Source organism: Leptonychotes weddellii, chromosome 11, assembly GCF_054177405.1.
Source record: "Leptonychotes weddellii isolate Sample4059 chromosome 11, ASM5417740v2, whole genome shotgun sequence".
Classification (NCBI taxonomy): Eukaryota; Metazoa; Chordata; class Mammalia; order Carnivora; family Phocidae; genus Leptonychotes; species Leptonychotes weddellii.
In genome coordinates, this window is record NC_138379.1 from 1,410,425 (window position 1) to 1,425,758 (window position 15,334).

General features: G+C 66.7%; 1 protein-coding gene across 2 annotated transcripts; it reads left to right on the forward strand.

Moving 5' to 3' along the window:
• Positions 1-9: 9 nt before the first annotated feature.
• On the forward strand, positions 10-15,067 carry CD81 (CD81 molecule). Of its 2 annotated transcripts, none has more exons than XM_081797593.1 (6): positions 10-170; positions 10,052-10,166; positions 13,062-13,159; positions 13,878-13,952; positions 14,308-14,412; positions 14,852-15,067. In XM_081797593.1, the coding sequence occupies exons 1-6, from the start codon at positions 105-107 to the stop codon at positions 15,050-15,052; spliced, it is 660 nt and encodes a 219-aa protein (XP_081653719.1). In that variant the 5' UTR covers positions 10-104; the 3' UTR covers positions 15,053-15,067. The 2 variants fall into 2 exon arrangements, with proteins under 2 accessions (XP_081653719.1, XP_081653720.1); XM_081797594.1 differs by lacking the exon at positions 10-170 and adding an exon at positions 915-1,058.
• Positions 15,068-15,334: the final 267 nt, after the last annotated feature.

Genomic DNA, 15,334 nt, shown 5'->3' on the forward strand with positions numbered 1-15,334 from the left:
CCCCGCGCCCCGGGCCCGCGCCCCGGCCCCGCCGCCCGCCAGGCCCCGCGCCTCGCGCCCAGGACCGGCCCGCACCCCGCAGGCCGCTCGCCGCCCGCGCCGCCATGGGGGTGGAGGGCTGCACCAAGTGCATCAAGTACCTGCTCTTCGTCTTCAATTTCGTCTTCTGGGTGAGCCCGGGCTGGAGGAGGGCGGGGGACAGGGGCACCCCGAGCCCGGCAGGCCGCGCGTCCCGCTAGGCCCGGTAGAGGGGGCGCAGCCAGGCCGCCGAGGTGCGGGGCCACCTGTGGGCGCCGGGCGCGGATGGGGGTCCTGGGCAGGCAGACGGGCAGGTGGGGGTCGTCCGGGGGGGTTTGCCGCGAGCCGGGTCTCGGGGCTTCTGCGCGGCCGGGCCCAGGGCCCCGCGGCCGGGTCGGGGCGTTGGGGGGCCTCGGGTCTGTGCCCGCCGGGTGATGGCGGTCGGCGCGGCGGGTGCGGGCTCGGAGCGGCGGGCCGGGCCGCGGTGTCAGGGACCACCCTGCTTCGCGGGGACCGAGGGGGCTCGGGGGCGGGGCTCCCGGCGCCCCGCCCCCCATGAGCTCATCTGGGCCACCGCCCCTGGATGGGCGGCCGCGGCGGGGGTTGGCCGGGGAGGGGTGGGGGGGCGCGGACTGGGCCTGAGTCTTGGGAACCGTCCGCTCCGCACTTGGCCCAGCCCCGCTTGCCCCAGTGTGCCGGCCGCGGCCGGGGGATGGCGGTGAGGGGCCGGGCCGGGGCGGCACCCGCACAGGAAGCGCCTCAGCCCCTCGTGGCCCGCGTGCTGGGCGCCCGCACCGCGGTGGCCGCGCTTTGTGGGGCCGGCCCCCCTCCACTCCTCAGCCAGTCCGAGATTGCAGTCCCCGCTCTCCCAGGAGGCTGTGGAGGCCTTGACGGGAGTGGGGCTGGGGCGGCCGTTCTGAGCTGGCCAGGGCAAGGGGCCCTGAGGACTTGAGCGTCTCTGGGCTCCTCCGGGGCCTGGGTCCCAGTGGATGGCCAGGTCTGGGCTTAGGTGTGGGCTTGGACATCCACCTCGGAAACAGGTACCCACAGGATGGTCATCTTGGGGTGCAGGAGGGTCTCAGGGGCTCCAAGCTGCTGGCCTGCAAGTTGCGTTTTCCTGGCCTGGGTGGTAACTGCTGGCCAGTGACCTGGTGCTTCGGCTTTGTTTCCGTTTCCTGCCTGTGTTGGAGTTGGGGAGGGGCCCCGGGTGGGTGCAGGAACCCCTCTCTTGGCCCTGCCCTGCTTCCCCTTGGCCAGTCCTCTGGGCAGTGCCTGGGAACCCTCCTGGACCCCTCTGCCACCCCAGGCTGCTCACCCCTTCTCAACAAGGACCGTGACAACATCTGGCAGACAGCGTAGTTCTCAAGTAGACGCGGGAGGGTAAACTTTCAAAACGGTCCCCTGAGCAAGTCTGTTTCCCATCTGCACAGCCGAGGGTCCCAGTGTGGAGGATCTCAGTGCGGATCTCGGGGCAGTGAGGTGTTTGGGGTGGGGAGGACAGAGACTGGACTGAGCTCTAGCTGGGGATGGAGTGGAGGTGTCACACCCCACCTGGGTGGGAAGGCACAGGTTGGGGGGGCGCTGTGGCTACTGGCCTCTGCCTGGGGAGTGGGGAGCAGTGGGACTGTCAGGAAGGGCCAGGACTGACCTGAACCGCCCCTGGGGCCTTTGCCGAAGGGGTGGTGTTTAGTGTTGATTTAGTAAGTTTGCCTGCTGTGGCCCGGGCTTGTAGGGGGCCAGGGGGACACCCAGATGCCCCTCTGCTGGCCTCTGAGCCCATCCCCTACAAGCAGAGCCTGGATGTGGGGTGAGGACCCTGACCAGGAGATGGAGGATAGACGGAGGTAGAGGATGTCTCCCGGAGCAGATTCCTGTCCTTGGGCTGAGTGTCAGTGCTGGGTAAGTCCCTCCCCACTGCCCAGCCTGGGAGGTCTCCAGGGCAGCCCCTGCTCACCGCCCAGCTCTGCTTGGGCGAGCCTGGTAGTTCCCCAGGCAGCTGGGGTGGAGGCCTGACACATCCCCAGGGGCTGCTCTTTATTCAGGCTTAAGGAAATGTTTCCAGGCCTCTCCCCTCCTGAGCCAACCAGCTGAGCATTAAGAACTGTATCCCACAGTCCAGTCACCGTGGCCCCACCCATCCCTGTAGTGGGGCGCATGCAGAGCTAAGCAGGGTTCGGGCTGGGGGCCACCACTCTGGCAGGGCCCCTCTCTGCCCCGGCGTCCCGCCTCACCTGGCTGACAGCGTGGTGCCGTGGGGTTGGTTCCAGACGGTGGAGCGCTCACCCCACTGCTTGGGTCCAGGTCCTGGGCCTTGGCTTCCTGCTCCGTAAGGTGGACGTCCTCCACATCCCGTCCCCCGGCTTGGCAGATTAGCTACCATCCTTAGGGGCCAGCTCAGGAAACGGTTGTAGGGCCCAGATGGCCAGCAGGAAGACTGCTCTCCTTGGCCGGTGTGGGCAGTGCCCTGGGGAAGGGGCTTCGGGTGCCCCAGAAGGCGTTGGGTGAGGGAGGGCCCCGGGTGCCTGGCCTGACTGTCGCTCGCCGGGCACCCTGGCCACAGTGCAGGAGTGGGTGCTGAGGGGGAGCCGGGAGAAGACTTGGACAATGGGTGTCTGCATTGGGCCACTTTTAAAAGTTGAATCGTAGAGAGTGAAAACGCTCCCACCTGGGAGCAGGCCTCAGAGGCGGCCAGGCTGGCTTCTCCGGGAAGGAGCCCGCTCACCCCGCACGCTCACAGGCGCGTCTCTCTCCTCCACGAGCCGGGACTTCGGGGCCCCAGGCGGCGTGCACTCAGTATGCCTGACAACCACTTGCTTTGGGGTTCCATGGCCTGGCGGGGACAGGAGTAGGAGCACGAGCAGAAGCCCGGGCCAAGCCTGGGAGACAGTGCAGACACCCTGCCTGGCAGCGTGGAAATCCTCCCTGTTGGGGTTGGACCCGGCGCTTCCTGGCAGAGGCTGCTGGTTCTCAGGCTGCTGGGCATTTCAGGAAGAGCAGAGGCTCCGCTCCCTGTGACATGGGGCAGGCATCTGGCACGCGTGAGCCCCGCTCGCTCTCCTCATCTGTGAAGTGGGTACGACCACAGACCTGTCCTTGGAGGCCAGCCAGGGAGAGCGCAGCGTCCCATGCCTGGGCCTGGCCACTCCTCCAGCCTGATGCCTTCAGTGGCCGCCTTCCAGAGGTAGGGCAGCCAGACTAGGCTGGGAACAGGGCTGATTAGAAGCCTCGCTAACTGGCATTTAATTCTCGCTTCCAGACAGCACATGACTGTCTGTCACTTAGCGGTTCTGTCGCCTTCCTTCCGGGACAGGGGATGTGTGACCCTGGCAGGCTCTGGGTGGGGGTGGGGATTTCCTGTGCCGGTTTTGGGGGGAGGGGGGCGAGTGGACGGACTGACTGGCAGAGCTTTGGGGGAAACGGCTATTGGGCTGGGACAAGAAGAGGAAGTCTGTGCTCTGTCCCTGAAACGAAATAGCCCCCCCGCCCCCCATGAGGATGTCCAGGCACCAAGAGGCCTGGGACCCTGGCGGGTGCCGCTGCAAGGCTGACACAGTGCCCCCCACCCCCGCCTCCAGCTCAGGTCTGCCTCCAGAACTAGAGCTCATCCCCAATCCCTATCTCATACTGCTGTGAAGTCTGGACAGGGAGATGGACCCAAAAAGCCACCCCTCCCAAATCATCTGCCCCGTGGCTTCATTTCAGCGCCTGAAACCCGAGGGCAAGAACCCAAATCAAATCAATACGGCAAAGTCCAGGCACCCGTGGGAGGAGCTGATGATCACCTTTGCACTGGCCCCGTGTTTCAGGGTGGGGATGGGGGAGAGGCACAGGGGTTCTCCCTCTGGCCCTGGCACCCCAGGACCCAGGCCAGGGCACGCAGCCAGGGCTGGGTGGTTTTCAGCCCTGGAGCTGCCCCGTGGCCAGCACGCCTTGTCCTTGACCTAGAACCAGGCTCGTCTGGAATTGGCCCTCGGGACCCTTCTCCCGAGTTGTTTTCCATCTATCCTGTGGAATGTGGTTTGACCCAGCATGCTTCCAGACCTCTAGACTTCTCAGTGCCCCCCTGCCCCCAAAGCACACATAGTTTCTACCCTGGGGCCTGGCCTAAGCCCCTCCTGATGGCAGGGCAGGTGCTAATTCACACAAGACCACTGGGGGCTTCCAGGTGGACCCCCGGGTGCTAGGGGTTAGGGTTAGGGCAGGCAGGGGGCCATGGCCAATGTGCTGGCTGAGGATTTCCCTTGCTAAGCTAGCTGCCGGGGACGGGGCGCCCACCCTCCCTGGGCATGAGCTGAGGGCTGGCCAGAGTGAGGGGCTTAGGACGTGGGGTTGGGCCCATAAGTTCCTCCAGTCGGTGGTGAGGGTGCTCCCGGCAGGGGGGGGCTGGGAGCCACAGAGGCCGGGGGACCCAGGGGCCGGCAGCACAGCCAAGGCCTGGGGGTTCATGCCCCCTTGTCCTTGTCCTCTAACTTGGGAAAGTTACTGCTGCCCCGCCTGTCTACAGTGACTGGGTACCATGGTCATTGTCAAGAAGGTGAAAGACAGGAAGCCAGGGCCGCCCGCCCTGCAGAGTCGGTGGCTGGGTGACCCACGCCCGGATTGGCCAGGTTGGCCTGGGTCATAACTCTCCCTGGGGGGACGTCGAACAGCTCCCTGTAACCTGTCTTACCTGCGCCGTTGTCTTTGGATGGGTGCTGAGGTTGGTTCTGTCACCACTGACAGCCGGCTCCCGACGCTCAGGCTGACACCCAGGCCTGTGAGGTGCCGGGGTGCGGCTGGGGTGACAGCAGTGAGGACTGCCCACCTCCCTGGGTCTCCAGTCCTGGGGCTGGGAGGCCTGAGCCCAGGAGCTCAATGCCCTTGGTCTTGGGGGTTGGGGTGGGGGCTTCCAAGAGGCAGTGGGTTTGGGAACCACCAACCGTGGTCCCACCACGAGCTCACGGGGAGCTCACCCTCTTGCACGGCTGTGGCTCTGCTTGGCTGAAGGGCCCACACTGCTCCCTAACCCGGGGGCTCGGCCCCCCACCCTTTGGACAGACGGCCTTTCACTTTGTCTTGAGGTGGTAAGACCTCCAGCTCCCACGAGGTAGCACTCCCCTGGGCCAGCCAGGCCCTGGGCTGGAGCTGTCCCCTTGGCCTCCAGCTGGGGCAGTAGGAGGCTGAGGTCCCCAAGTGACCATGTGAGGCGGTCCTTCTACTGCTTCATAGCCTGGTGTGGCTCCAGGGCTGGGGCTCCCCTGGGACAGGGACAAGGCCATCCTGACCTGCCCTGGGAGCCCTCCACCTGCTCTCTTGTCCTCTGCCTGAGCCCACCCGCCTCCCATCTCCCTCCCCAGTCGGTGCCCAGCCCACCTGGATCCTCCTTGTCTGACGCATGCGGCCTGTTCTGTGCCCTTCTCTGGCAGGTCCCTGGGACGTCTGTGTCCACAGGCCCTCCCTGCAGGGGCCGAGGGGGCCGAGGGGCTCCCCCACAGTGGGGTTGGTTTGGGGCAGGGGAACAGGACACTTCCTGGCTTTTCTACCCAGGGATTGGGTGGTGGGGTTGGGTTTCCTCTTGTGCCCCTAGAGTAGCGGGGTGTGGCGGGGGCCTGCACTCACCTCTTAGGGGGAAGTGGCTCCCGCAGCCCCTAGCTGGTGGCCCCAGGGGGGCCTGGGTCATGACCCCCTTGCTTCCTACTGTTAGATGCAGGGCCAGGTGGCTTCCTGAGGTCCAGGGGCCTCCAGCGAGGCTCTGCTTCCTGGCCGAGGTGCGGGTCCCTGCTCCTCCCTCCACACCTGCTGTGTTGAGCTGCTCCCAGAGGCCACGACAGGACTGTGGGGGCAGCTGCCCAGCCCCCGGGAAGGCCCGCGTTGGGCCTGTCCCCTCATGGTGGGTGGAGAGCGAGGGTCAGTCTGCAGGAACCCGAGACCCCTACCCAGCTCGAGGGGTGGCGCCAGGACCTTCCTCTTGCTCCCCTGACCAGCCACAGCCCATCCTAAAAGCATCTCTGCTGTGCCTCTTCCCTCTGACTTAGCCCCGTGTCCCTGAGGGCATTTCCGGCCTCACTTCCTGCCTTTAGCCTTCACTACCCTACTTGGTTGGAGGGGTCTCCAGGCCTCCAGGACCCCCAGCTGCCCAGCCAAGTGGCTGCTTCCTGGCGCATTTTCCCTGGAGGTGGGGGGTTGGGGAGCAGAGCTGGAGTGGAGCCGGGTGCCCCCAACCCGCTCCCCTGCAGTGGAGCTCCCCCACACCCCACACACACTGCCCCCTGCCCTCGGGGGCGGCCAGAGCTGCTGGGAGGGTGTGAGTGACGCGAGCAGCCCTGGGGCCCGCGTGGGTGGGGCTGGGGCACTCGGGGTGCGGGTTCCGAGGGCACGGCAGCCCCAGGCCTACCCGGGCAGCACCCACTCCCTCCTGCTCCCTTTCAGCCGCTTCTTGGAAACGGCAGGCGGGCCGGGCAGGAGCCCAGCATGCTTGGCAGCCCCCTCCTGCTTCAGCTGACGCCGTTAGTTATTAATTCTCAGAAAGGAAGGAGAACGAAACAGAAACAGAATCTCTCACAGGGTCCCGAACTGGCCACGCTGCGCCCACTGTGGGGCCTTCCCCTGTGGCCCAGCTGGCTGGCACACTCCCCAGCGCCACCGGCCGTGGGGCCTCTCGGGGGGGCACGGCCTCCGGGCCAGGAGTGGGTGGGAGCCGTGCTTCTGGCGGGCGAGAGGGTCCTGTGACCCTGCGCGGAGGGCTCCATGGGGCGGGGGCACCCCCAACACTGGGACGTTAGCTTGGACAACCTGACATCCTCATCTTCCAGTGAGAATGTGGAGGTGACCCCGAGGTGCAGCGGGGCACCCTTGGCTGCCATGCTCCGGGCCCCACCCTCTACCGTGACCCCTGCTCTCCCTGAACTCCGGGCTCCGTTGTGTAATGCACGTCTGGGCTCCACAGTTCTCCAGTCCCCTCTTTGACCCTAAAACCTCAGTTCTGTGGACGAGACTTCAGCATGATGTTTCCAGATGCTTGCTGTGGGCCCTCGGAAGCCTGGCGAGCCCAGCGTGTGTGGCTCCTCGCTGCGGGCGCCGGCTGGCACCAGGACAGCAGCCTGGATCCTTTGGGGCCCAGATGAAACATTTACCCCTAAAAGCCTTGCTTCGAAGTTCAGCGGTCAGGGACCGAGTGGAGTTGGGGGTTTAAAAACAGCCTTATCGGGCGTAGAGTACACAACACGTGTTTCAGACGTACAACCTTGACATAGAGCCCCGTGGGACGGTCACCGCATCATGATCGTGGACACGTCCAGCAGCCCCAAAAGCGTCCGGGAGCCTCGTGATCCCTCCGCCGTCCCCGGGCGGCCCATGGCCTGTGTTCTGTCACTGCACCTGATTTGCATTTCTGACACTTCTGTAGAAAGGGAACTTTTTTCTTTTGGGTCTGGTGGCTGTCATTCAGCACGGCGCTCAGCCGAGTGGTGCATTTCCCCACGGTGTGCTCGTCCGTCCCATCTGTGCGCCAGTCCAAGGACAAGTGGGTTGGGCCCGGTTTGGGGCTGGGAACACCAGGGCCCATGTTGTGGTGTGGACGGCGCACGTTCGTGTCCTTGGGCGGACACGGGTGGCAGGCGTGGCCGCGTGGAAGCGCACTGAGTCCTGGTTCCTTACACGCCCCCGCCAGCACGTGAATGGCGGGGCAGGAGCCCTCCCTTCTCTGCGGAGGGCTTTCCACCCCCCTGGGTCAGGGTGCTGCCTTTGTCCCACCCTGGTTGGCGATCTGCCCCCTGCCGTGCGGGTTTCCTCGTCTGGGAACGGGATGGTCCATACCACCACTGTGTCCACCCGGCCCCACCCCGGGGGTCTGTGCAGGGCCTGGAGTGACCGGAGCCCTGGCAAGCAGGGGCCATGTAGGCACCGGGCCCTCGGCGGCCCTGGAGGCAGGACGAGCTTCCGTTTACCCTCAGGAGTGAGGGCCTGGGGGCTGCGGGGGAGTCTGAGGCCGCCCCGCCTGCCCCGGAGTCCGAGGCAGCAGAGGTGGTGACCACGGGGTGGGATGAGCACTGCCCCCACTGTACTTCTGTTAGGACCGTGCACCCCAAGACACGCTCGTCTCCCCAGCTGCTGGGGTGAAGGGGCTGCGTGAGGAAAATGGGAGAGGTTGCAGCCGGGCCGCTGCTGAGGACAGGGAGGCCGATCGGGGCTTGTGGCCAGGGCGCTGGCACTACGGAGGGCTACAGAGGGAGGCCCGGGACAGGGGCTTCCCTGCCCCTCCCCCTCCGCCCCGGGACATCTCACAAAGGCGGCTCTGGACCACAGTTTCAAAAGAACAAGTGACGGTTTCAAGCCAGAGTTACCACGGCAACCCTCAGCCTCGACACCGCCTCCCTCTGAGACACCGCCTCCCTCTGAGCTGCAGATGGCAGCCACCTCGAGGCCTCTGGGGCGCCCGCCCTGCCCCCGCCGTCCCGTGGGGCCCCTGGCCTTCTCCCGCTGCTGACAGGTGCCACCGAGAGGCGCAGGATGCTGAGAGCCCGGGGCCCTGCCCTCTGAGGGCTACGCCGTGGCCGAGGGCCCTGGGAGGGGACCCTGGCCGGAGCTGGCGCACAGTAGGCCCTTGATGGTCCTCCCCACACTTGCTGGAGGTCAGGGCAGAGCCTCCGAGCCTTGGCCTGTCCTCCCCAACCAGACCTGGAACCCTGGGAGAGGTGGGCTGAGAAGCGGAAACCCCAGGCTCGTGGAGGGGGCAGGCAGGTGCTCCGAGGGGGGTGCGGGCAACCCGGCCTCGGGGGTGTGAGCCCCGCCAGCCATACTGGTAGGCGGGCGTGCTAGGGCCCGGGGAGCGGCTGGGGCTTTCCGCGGGGCAGCCCTCGGGGCAGGTGCCGGTCTGGCCAGGTGGTGTCCGAGGGGCGTTTCTCCTCTGCGTAGCACGTGGAGCTCTGGGCCTGTGTTGGGGGGCAGGGGGGCGGTGTCTGCTGCTGTGGGGGGAGCTCCATTGCCAGCACACAGACGGTAGGACGGGGAAGCCAGGAGCTAGCGGCCGAGCAGCGAGGCCCTCCGACCCGTGCCCAGGCTTGCAGCTCTGGGAGCAGAGTCCACCTCGGTGGGGCATCCGGGGCTGGGACGGCCCGGAGGATAGGAGGCTGGGGCCCGGAGGGCAGCACAGCCACTGGCCTGGGATGATGAGATGCTCCTGTGTAGGCCGGGCCCAGCGTGGTCCGGGCTCCCCTTCAGCACCACCCACCCCCCTCAATGGCCCTGTGCTCGCAGGACGGTGAGTCTGTGGAGGGCCTCCCTGAGCCGGAAGCCCCGTCCTCCCGCCAGGCTCTGAGCAGAGCCCCCTTTCCTGCCCCGGCTGCTCAGGCAGCCCCTCCCCTGGCCTATCTGGGAGCACAGCGTGCTTCCTTCCTCCTGCAGCGCAGTGGCTTCCCTTCCCAGGGCTGACAGCAGCAAGGATTTATCCCGCAAATGGCCCGGCCCCTCGCCCCCGTGGCTCCCTGGATGCCACCAACCTCCGCTCCTCCCCTTGTCTGTCGCTCCCTCCATCGGCCCCACCAGGCCCCTGGCGGCATCAGACCTCCACCCCTCTCTTTCTCTTGGTAGCAAAGACTTGCAGTCCCTTCCACGGGCTTCCCAGATGAGCTGAGGACTGCTGGAACCACCCCCTTGGAGGAGGGCCCAGCAGTCCCTGGGGTCCTTGGGTCTGGTGTGGACTGTGGCCAGATTTAGCAAATAAAAATACAGGGCATCCAGTGAAATTTGAGCTTTAGATAAAAAAATGAACGCTGTTTTGACATAAGCGTGCCCCATCCAGTGTCGGGAATGTGGTCCCCGATACCCAGGCCTTCCTTCCTGGGGCATGTCAGGCACCGGGTCCGCATGTGGAGCCGGCAGACAGCCCAGACCCCAGCGGTGCCTGGGAGCGCCACCTGGCGAGGGGCGGCCTGGGCCTGCGGGCAGGTGGAGGCGCGGGTCCAGCACCTGCCTCCTTGGATGTTCGGTGTGGTTCAGCCCACACTCACCACTGCGGTGCTCTGGGCAAGTAACCCTGTACCCATTCTTTTCCTAGTTGGCCGGAGGCGTGATCCTGGGTGTGGCCCTGTGGCTGCGCCATGACCCACAGACCACCAATCTCCTCTATCTGGAGCTCGGAGACAGGCCTGCGCCCAACACCTTCTACGTGGGTGAGTGCATCTGGGGGGGCCCAGGGCCTGGTCGGCTCTGGGCTGGGGGGCCAGCAGGAACGACCCATCAAGGCGTCTGATCATGACTGCTGCGGATAGGAAGTCAGGAAGGGCTTCCAGGAGGAGGCAGGGCATGGGCCAGGTCAGCGAGGCTTGCTGTGTGCTGGGCTGCTGGGGGGGACAAGGCCTGCCAGGAAGGGCTCTTTGGGCGAGAGGGTGAGACAGAGCGTGGGTGGAGTCAGGTCCGCCTGGGGGCCTTGCGGGCCGGGGTGCGGAGGAGGTCCCCTGCCTGGCTGGCTGGGGGTGCGGGGGGCAGGAGCCCAGCTCCCAGGCAGCACTGGAACGTCACGGGGTGTGTGGGCTGTTGGGACCCCACCGGATGGCCTCCGGGGGCTGGCTCGTGGCAGGAGGCCTCTGGGTGGGGGCGGGGGAGCTGTGTCTCGTGGTGGGTATTTCGGGGGAGGCTCGCTGGGAAGGGGTGGGGCTGGATGCCTGCCTGGGCAGCAGGACTGGTAGCTGAGGCAGCTGGAGCTGAGGGGGAGGGAGACTGGGGCCCCAGGGTGAGGCAGGGGCCAGTGTGACTCAGGCCGCACCCCCCCCACACACCTTGCTGCCTTATTAGGCTGCCTGTCTGCCTCCCAGGCACCAGCTGTGGCCCCCTCAGGGGATCGAGCCGCCACTCCTGCCCCACCCTGTCCTGCAGAGCCTCACTCCCCCTTAGGTTGGTCCCCAGCCAGTGGGAGGCAGGGCCTGGCCCTTGTGGGGCTCTGGAAGCCTTGTTTCTGTCCTTTAAAGGAACGGCCTGGCTGGCCCCTCGGGTCTCCACAGGCCTAGCAGCGGGACAGGAAGTGTGTGTGGGCCTTTAGGGCTCGGGGCTCCATGTTAGGACCAGCGGCCACCCCACTGGCCTGGTATCCTGTGTGCAGCCCAGAAGGGGTCTGGGTCCCTCCCAGCTGCTGTTCGGGGCTGGGTGGGGCACAGGCTTGCGATACACGCTTGGTTGCTGAAGCAGGGATGGCCCATGGCCCTTGGGGCCACAAACGGGCTGTGTGTCCCTTCCCAGCCCATGATCCTCTCTGAGCTGCAAGGTGGAGAGGTCTGACTCAGGAGCACCAACGGGGTGGCCCCTCGCCTCCCCGGAGACAGGAGCCTGCCGCTCCGGCTGTGGTTTCCCAGGGTCAGCCGTCCCTGGAGGGGGTCCCGAGCCTCCCATCTCCAGATCCCTAGGCTCCCCCTGGGCTGTGGGGCCCCTCAAAGGTTTGAGTCTCTGGAGGAGCGGGCCCCCCCCCACCCACCTGCCCGCTCCAAAGGTGCCCACGAGGACCATCACCCAGGGTCTGCCAGGGGCCAGGCACCCTCAGGAGCAGGGTGGTCAGCTTTGCTCACAGGTCCGAGGGCAGGGAAGTACCTTCCAGACCCACGAGACCTCCTCCCAGGTGTCCCCCTCCCCTTCCCCAGGGGTTCAGGCCTGCAACAGCCTGTCTGGGAGCGGCTGCTCTCCATGCCACCCCCTGCAGGGCCTGGGTGCCGTGGGTGTGGGCAGGTGGTTTGGGGAGGGGTCCCCCTCCTGCCTCATGGCCGGAGCAGCTCATGCTGTTGCTGCCCCCTCCAGCTGGCCCAGCTTTTAGAGGGAACCCCAGTCACAGGCTCAGTTTCAGGCCCGGCACATGAAGGTCTGTGCTTCTGCTCTGGTCCTTGCCAGGAGGAGCCGGGCTGCAGGCTGTGCCCGGGCTCCAGGGGGGACGTGGGCCCATAGGAGAAGCTTGTAGGGGGCAAAGCAGGCACTGTCCCACCGGCCTGCCCCTCACAGGTGCCACATTGGGCTGTCACCGTGGGGCCTGACCCTGGCTTGCAGGGGCCCCCACTTGCCTCTCCTGGCACTGGGGGGGGGGCTGCCCTTGGGGAAACAGCTCCAGCCACTGGACCACTTGGTGGGTGGGGTGGAGGCAGGGCCTGCCAGCCCCGGGACCTGGGCTTCTGCGGTGGCCCCCGTGGGCTGCCGAGTCCCTGCCCATCAAGGACCGGCCTTCTGGAGCCTCCCGCTGGTCCCGAGGCAGGCTGGGCCTGCCAGGGAGGCGGGGGAGCAGATGTGGGCCCTGACAAGGGTTCTTTGTCCAATGCTGGCGGGGGCGGGGGCAGGTTAGCGGGGCTCCGTCAGCATCCAGGGCAACACTGCAGGGCCCAGTGGGTCCCCGACTGCGCTTGTCGGAACCAGACCTGTCTGGGTGGGCCGTGGGCACCAAGAACGGCACCACAGCCAGGCCAGAGGCACCCCCCCACCCTGTGCTGGCCCTTCCTGCCTCCCGGGAACCCCTGCCCAGCCTGGTGGGCACCCCCTTGTGCTGTCCTAGAACTGTCCCTCCCACACCATATGCCATCCTTGGCGGGGCCGGGCCACCGCAGCTGCCAGGCCACCTCCTCCGGCAGGCTCTAGGCCCTTGGAAGCCAGCTCGAGCCCACTGCTCTAGCCCAAGGAGCCACACGGAGCTGCTGGGTCTGACCCCCTGAGCAGTGGGCACGGCCTTGTGCCCCAGGAGGGGGTTAGTCCCAGAGGGCGCAGACTGTACGCAGGCCTCAGCCCGGGACGGATGCAGCATCAAGACCTGTCGGCTGAGCTCTCTGGGCACTCTGCTGTGCCAGTCGGTCCTGGCCCGGCCCTCGGCAGCCTGGCTCCCAGGGTGCAGACCCATGCAGGAGAGATGTGGGCCGGGGGGGGGGGGTGGCGCGGGAGAGGCGCTCACCCGGCAGCCAGGCTGCAGTGCCCTCGCCACTGCTCGAGGGCAGGGTGGCCCGAGTCCAGGGCAGGGGGTGTGCACACCGCTGGGGAGGGGTCCGGGGTGGCGGGCCCTCGGGGGGACGTTGCGCACTAAGGGTGTCCATTGCTCCCCCACAAAGGCATCTACATCCTCATCGCCGTGGGTGCCGTGATGATGTTCGTGGGGTTTCTGGGCTGCTACGGGGCCATCCAGGAGTCCCAGTGCCTGCTGGGGACGGTAAGGTCTGGGGCCGGGCGGGGGCGGGAGGGGGCTGCAGAGGCCCAGAGAGCTCAGCCGACAGGTCCCAGAGTTCTGCTGCAGACGCCCCATGTCCAGCTCAGATGGCCCCCCCGCCCCTTGCCAGTGTGATCCTGGAGCGGGGGCTCGCGGGGTGGTCTAGGGACCTTTTCCAGAACGTCAGCCCTCCAGGGTCCCTGTGTGGTTCAGAAATTGCGCCCTGGTCGATTGCTGTGACATCTGGTTCCTAACTCATGGTTCTACGGTGGCTTTTCTTCTCTGTTTTTAATAAAAAGCCACAGAAACAATAGGGGGCATGTCCCAGCCCCTCGGCCAACCTCAGTGGGGTAACTGAGGCGTGGGCGCCCATGTCATGATGACCCCTTTCCCACGGGAGAGGGAAAAGTGGGGAGCGGAAGGGGGTCACTTGGGGCCCGAAACCCCCTGGGGCTGTGCCGGCCTGCAGCCCCCACCCGCTGAGCCCCGGCCCGCGGGGATGCTGAGAAGCTCGGCAGGTCACTGCTGGGACCAAGTCTTCCCCTCCACATGGCTCGTCTCTGGTTGGGATGTGGGGATGGGTGCCCCCACCAGCCACACACGCACCTGTCGGTCACTCGGGTGCCTGGCGTCTGCACACGGCCAGCCCTAAGCTGCCCCACGCCTGCTCTCATCCCCCGTGTCTCTGCCCTCCCCTCTGGGTCCTGCACGGCCTTCCCAGTTCTTCACCTGCCTCGTCATCCTCTTTGCCTGTGAAGTAGCTGCCGGCATCTGGGGCTTTGTCAACAAAGACCAGGTGAGCCTGGGACCACGGTGGTGGGGCCGTCCCAGCTGGGCCTGGAGGGAGGAGTGCCTGCTGCTCAGGTTGTGGGGAATGGGTTGGGCCTACCCTTGGATTGCGGGGTGCTCTTTGGGGCTCCCCATGGGGGCCTGCCTGGTAGAAAAGCACAGAGGGCTTTCTGGAGGAGGTGGCTTGGGGGCTGAGTAGAAGGCAGGGCCACCTGTCTCCCAGCCTCAGGTGGGGGTGGGGAGGCATCCAGGTCTACCCTGGAAGCATCATCTTCTCGGGAGAGCCAGGGGAACGCTTGCCCCCCCAGGGATGGCCCCTGTGGTGGCTGGGACCTCACCCCTCCCGCACACCCCTCCCCCAGATCGCCAAGGACGTGAAGCAGTTCTACGACCAGGCTTTGCAGCAGGCTGTGGTGGACGACGATGCCAACAATGCCAAGGCCGTGGTGAAGACCTTCCATGAGACGGTGCAGGAGGGGTGCTGGGAGGAGGCCTGGGGAGCTGGGGGGGTCGGGGGGTCGTCCTCTTGGGTCAGGCCCTGCTGGGGTTGAGTCTGGCCCCAGCACAGACCTCAGGAACAGGAGGGGTCCCGCAGACCTGGCGGGCCAGGGAGCCCTCTCTGGGACGCCCCTGGGGGCGTTCTCAGGGACCCGTGGATCCCCAGGGGGAGCCAGATGAGCCCGTTAGGCCAGGGCGCAGTGGGAGAAAGGGGAGGAGAGGGGCCCCTGGGCCCAGTTCTCCCCCTGAATAGACCATCCCAGCCCCCCACCCTGGCCAGCCCGCGGGATGTGTGTCCCTGGCCACTCCCCGCAGGCCATGTCTGCACATGTGTGTCCCTGGCCACTCCCCGCGGGCCATGTCTGCACAAGGGCCCAGGGCTGACCGCAGGGTCCTCGGTCCCTGCAGCTCAACTGCTGTGGCTCCAGCACTCTGTCTGCGCTGACCACCTCCATCCTCAAGAACAACCTGTGTCCCTCGGGCAGCACCGTCATCAGCAACTTGTTCAAGGTAGGTGGGGCCGGGCCTCCCAGGCTTGCTCCCACGCTTCGCCGCCACCAGCCCTGGGTGGGTCCGGGGGTGGGGTGGCTTCCTGGGGGCTCCCGCTGACGCTGCTGGGTCTCTGCCCCTGGCTCCAGATGGGAGAGTGGGTGTGGAGGGTGCCCCGACTGCGCAGGTCAGCGCCCTCCTCGTGGGCTCAGCGACCTGAGCGGAAGCGCGCACACAGCACATTCCGTTTCCACATGTTTTAAAACGGGTGTGAGATGACCTGCAGAGACCAGGCCCTGGTCTCACCTCTTCTGAGGGGTTGAGTCCCTCCATGCTCTTTGCACAATGAGCCTGAGCCTCGGGCCCCCGCCCCTGACGGTCTGCGGGCTGTCGCCCCCCCCC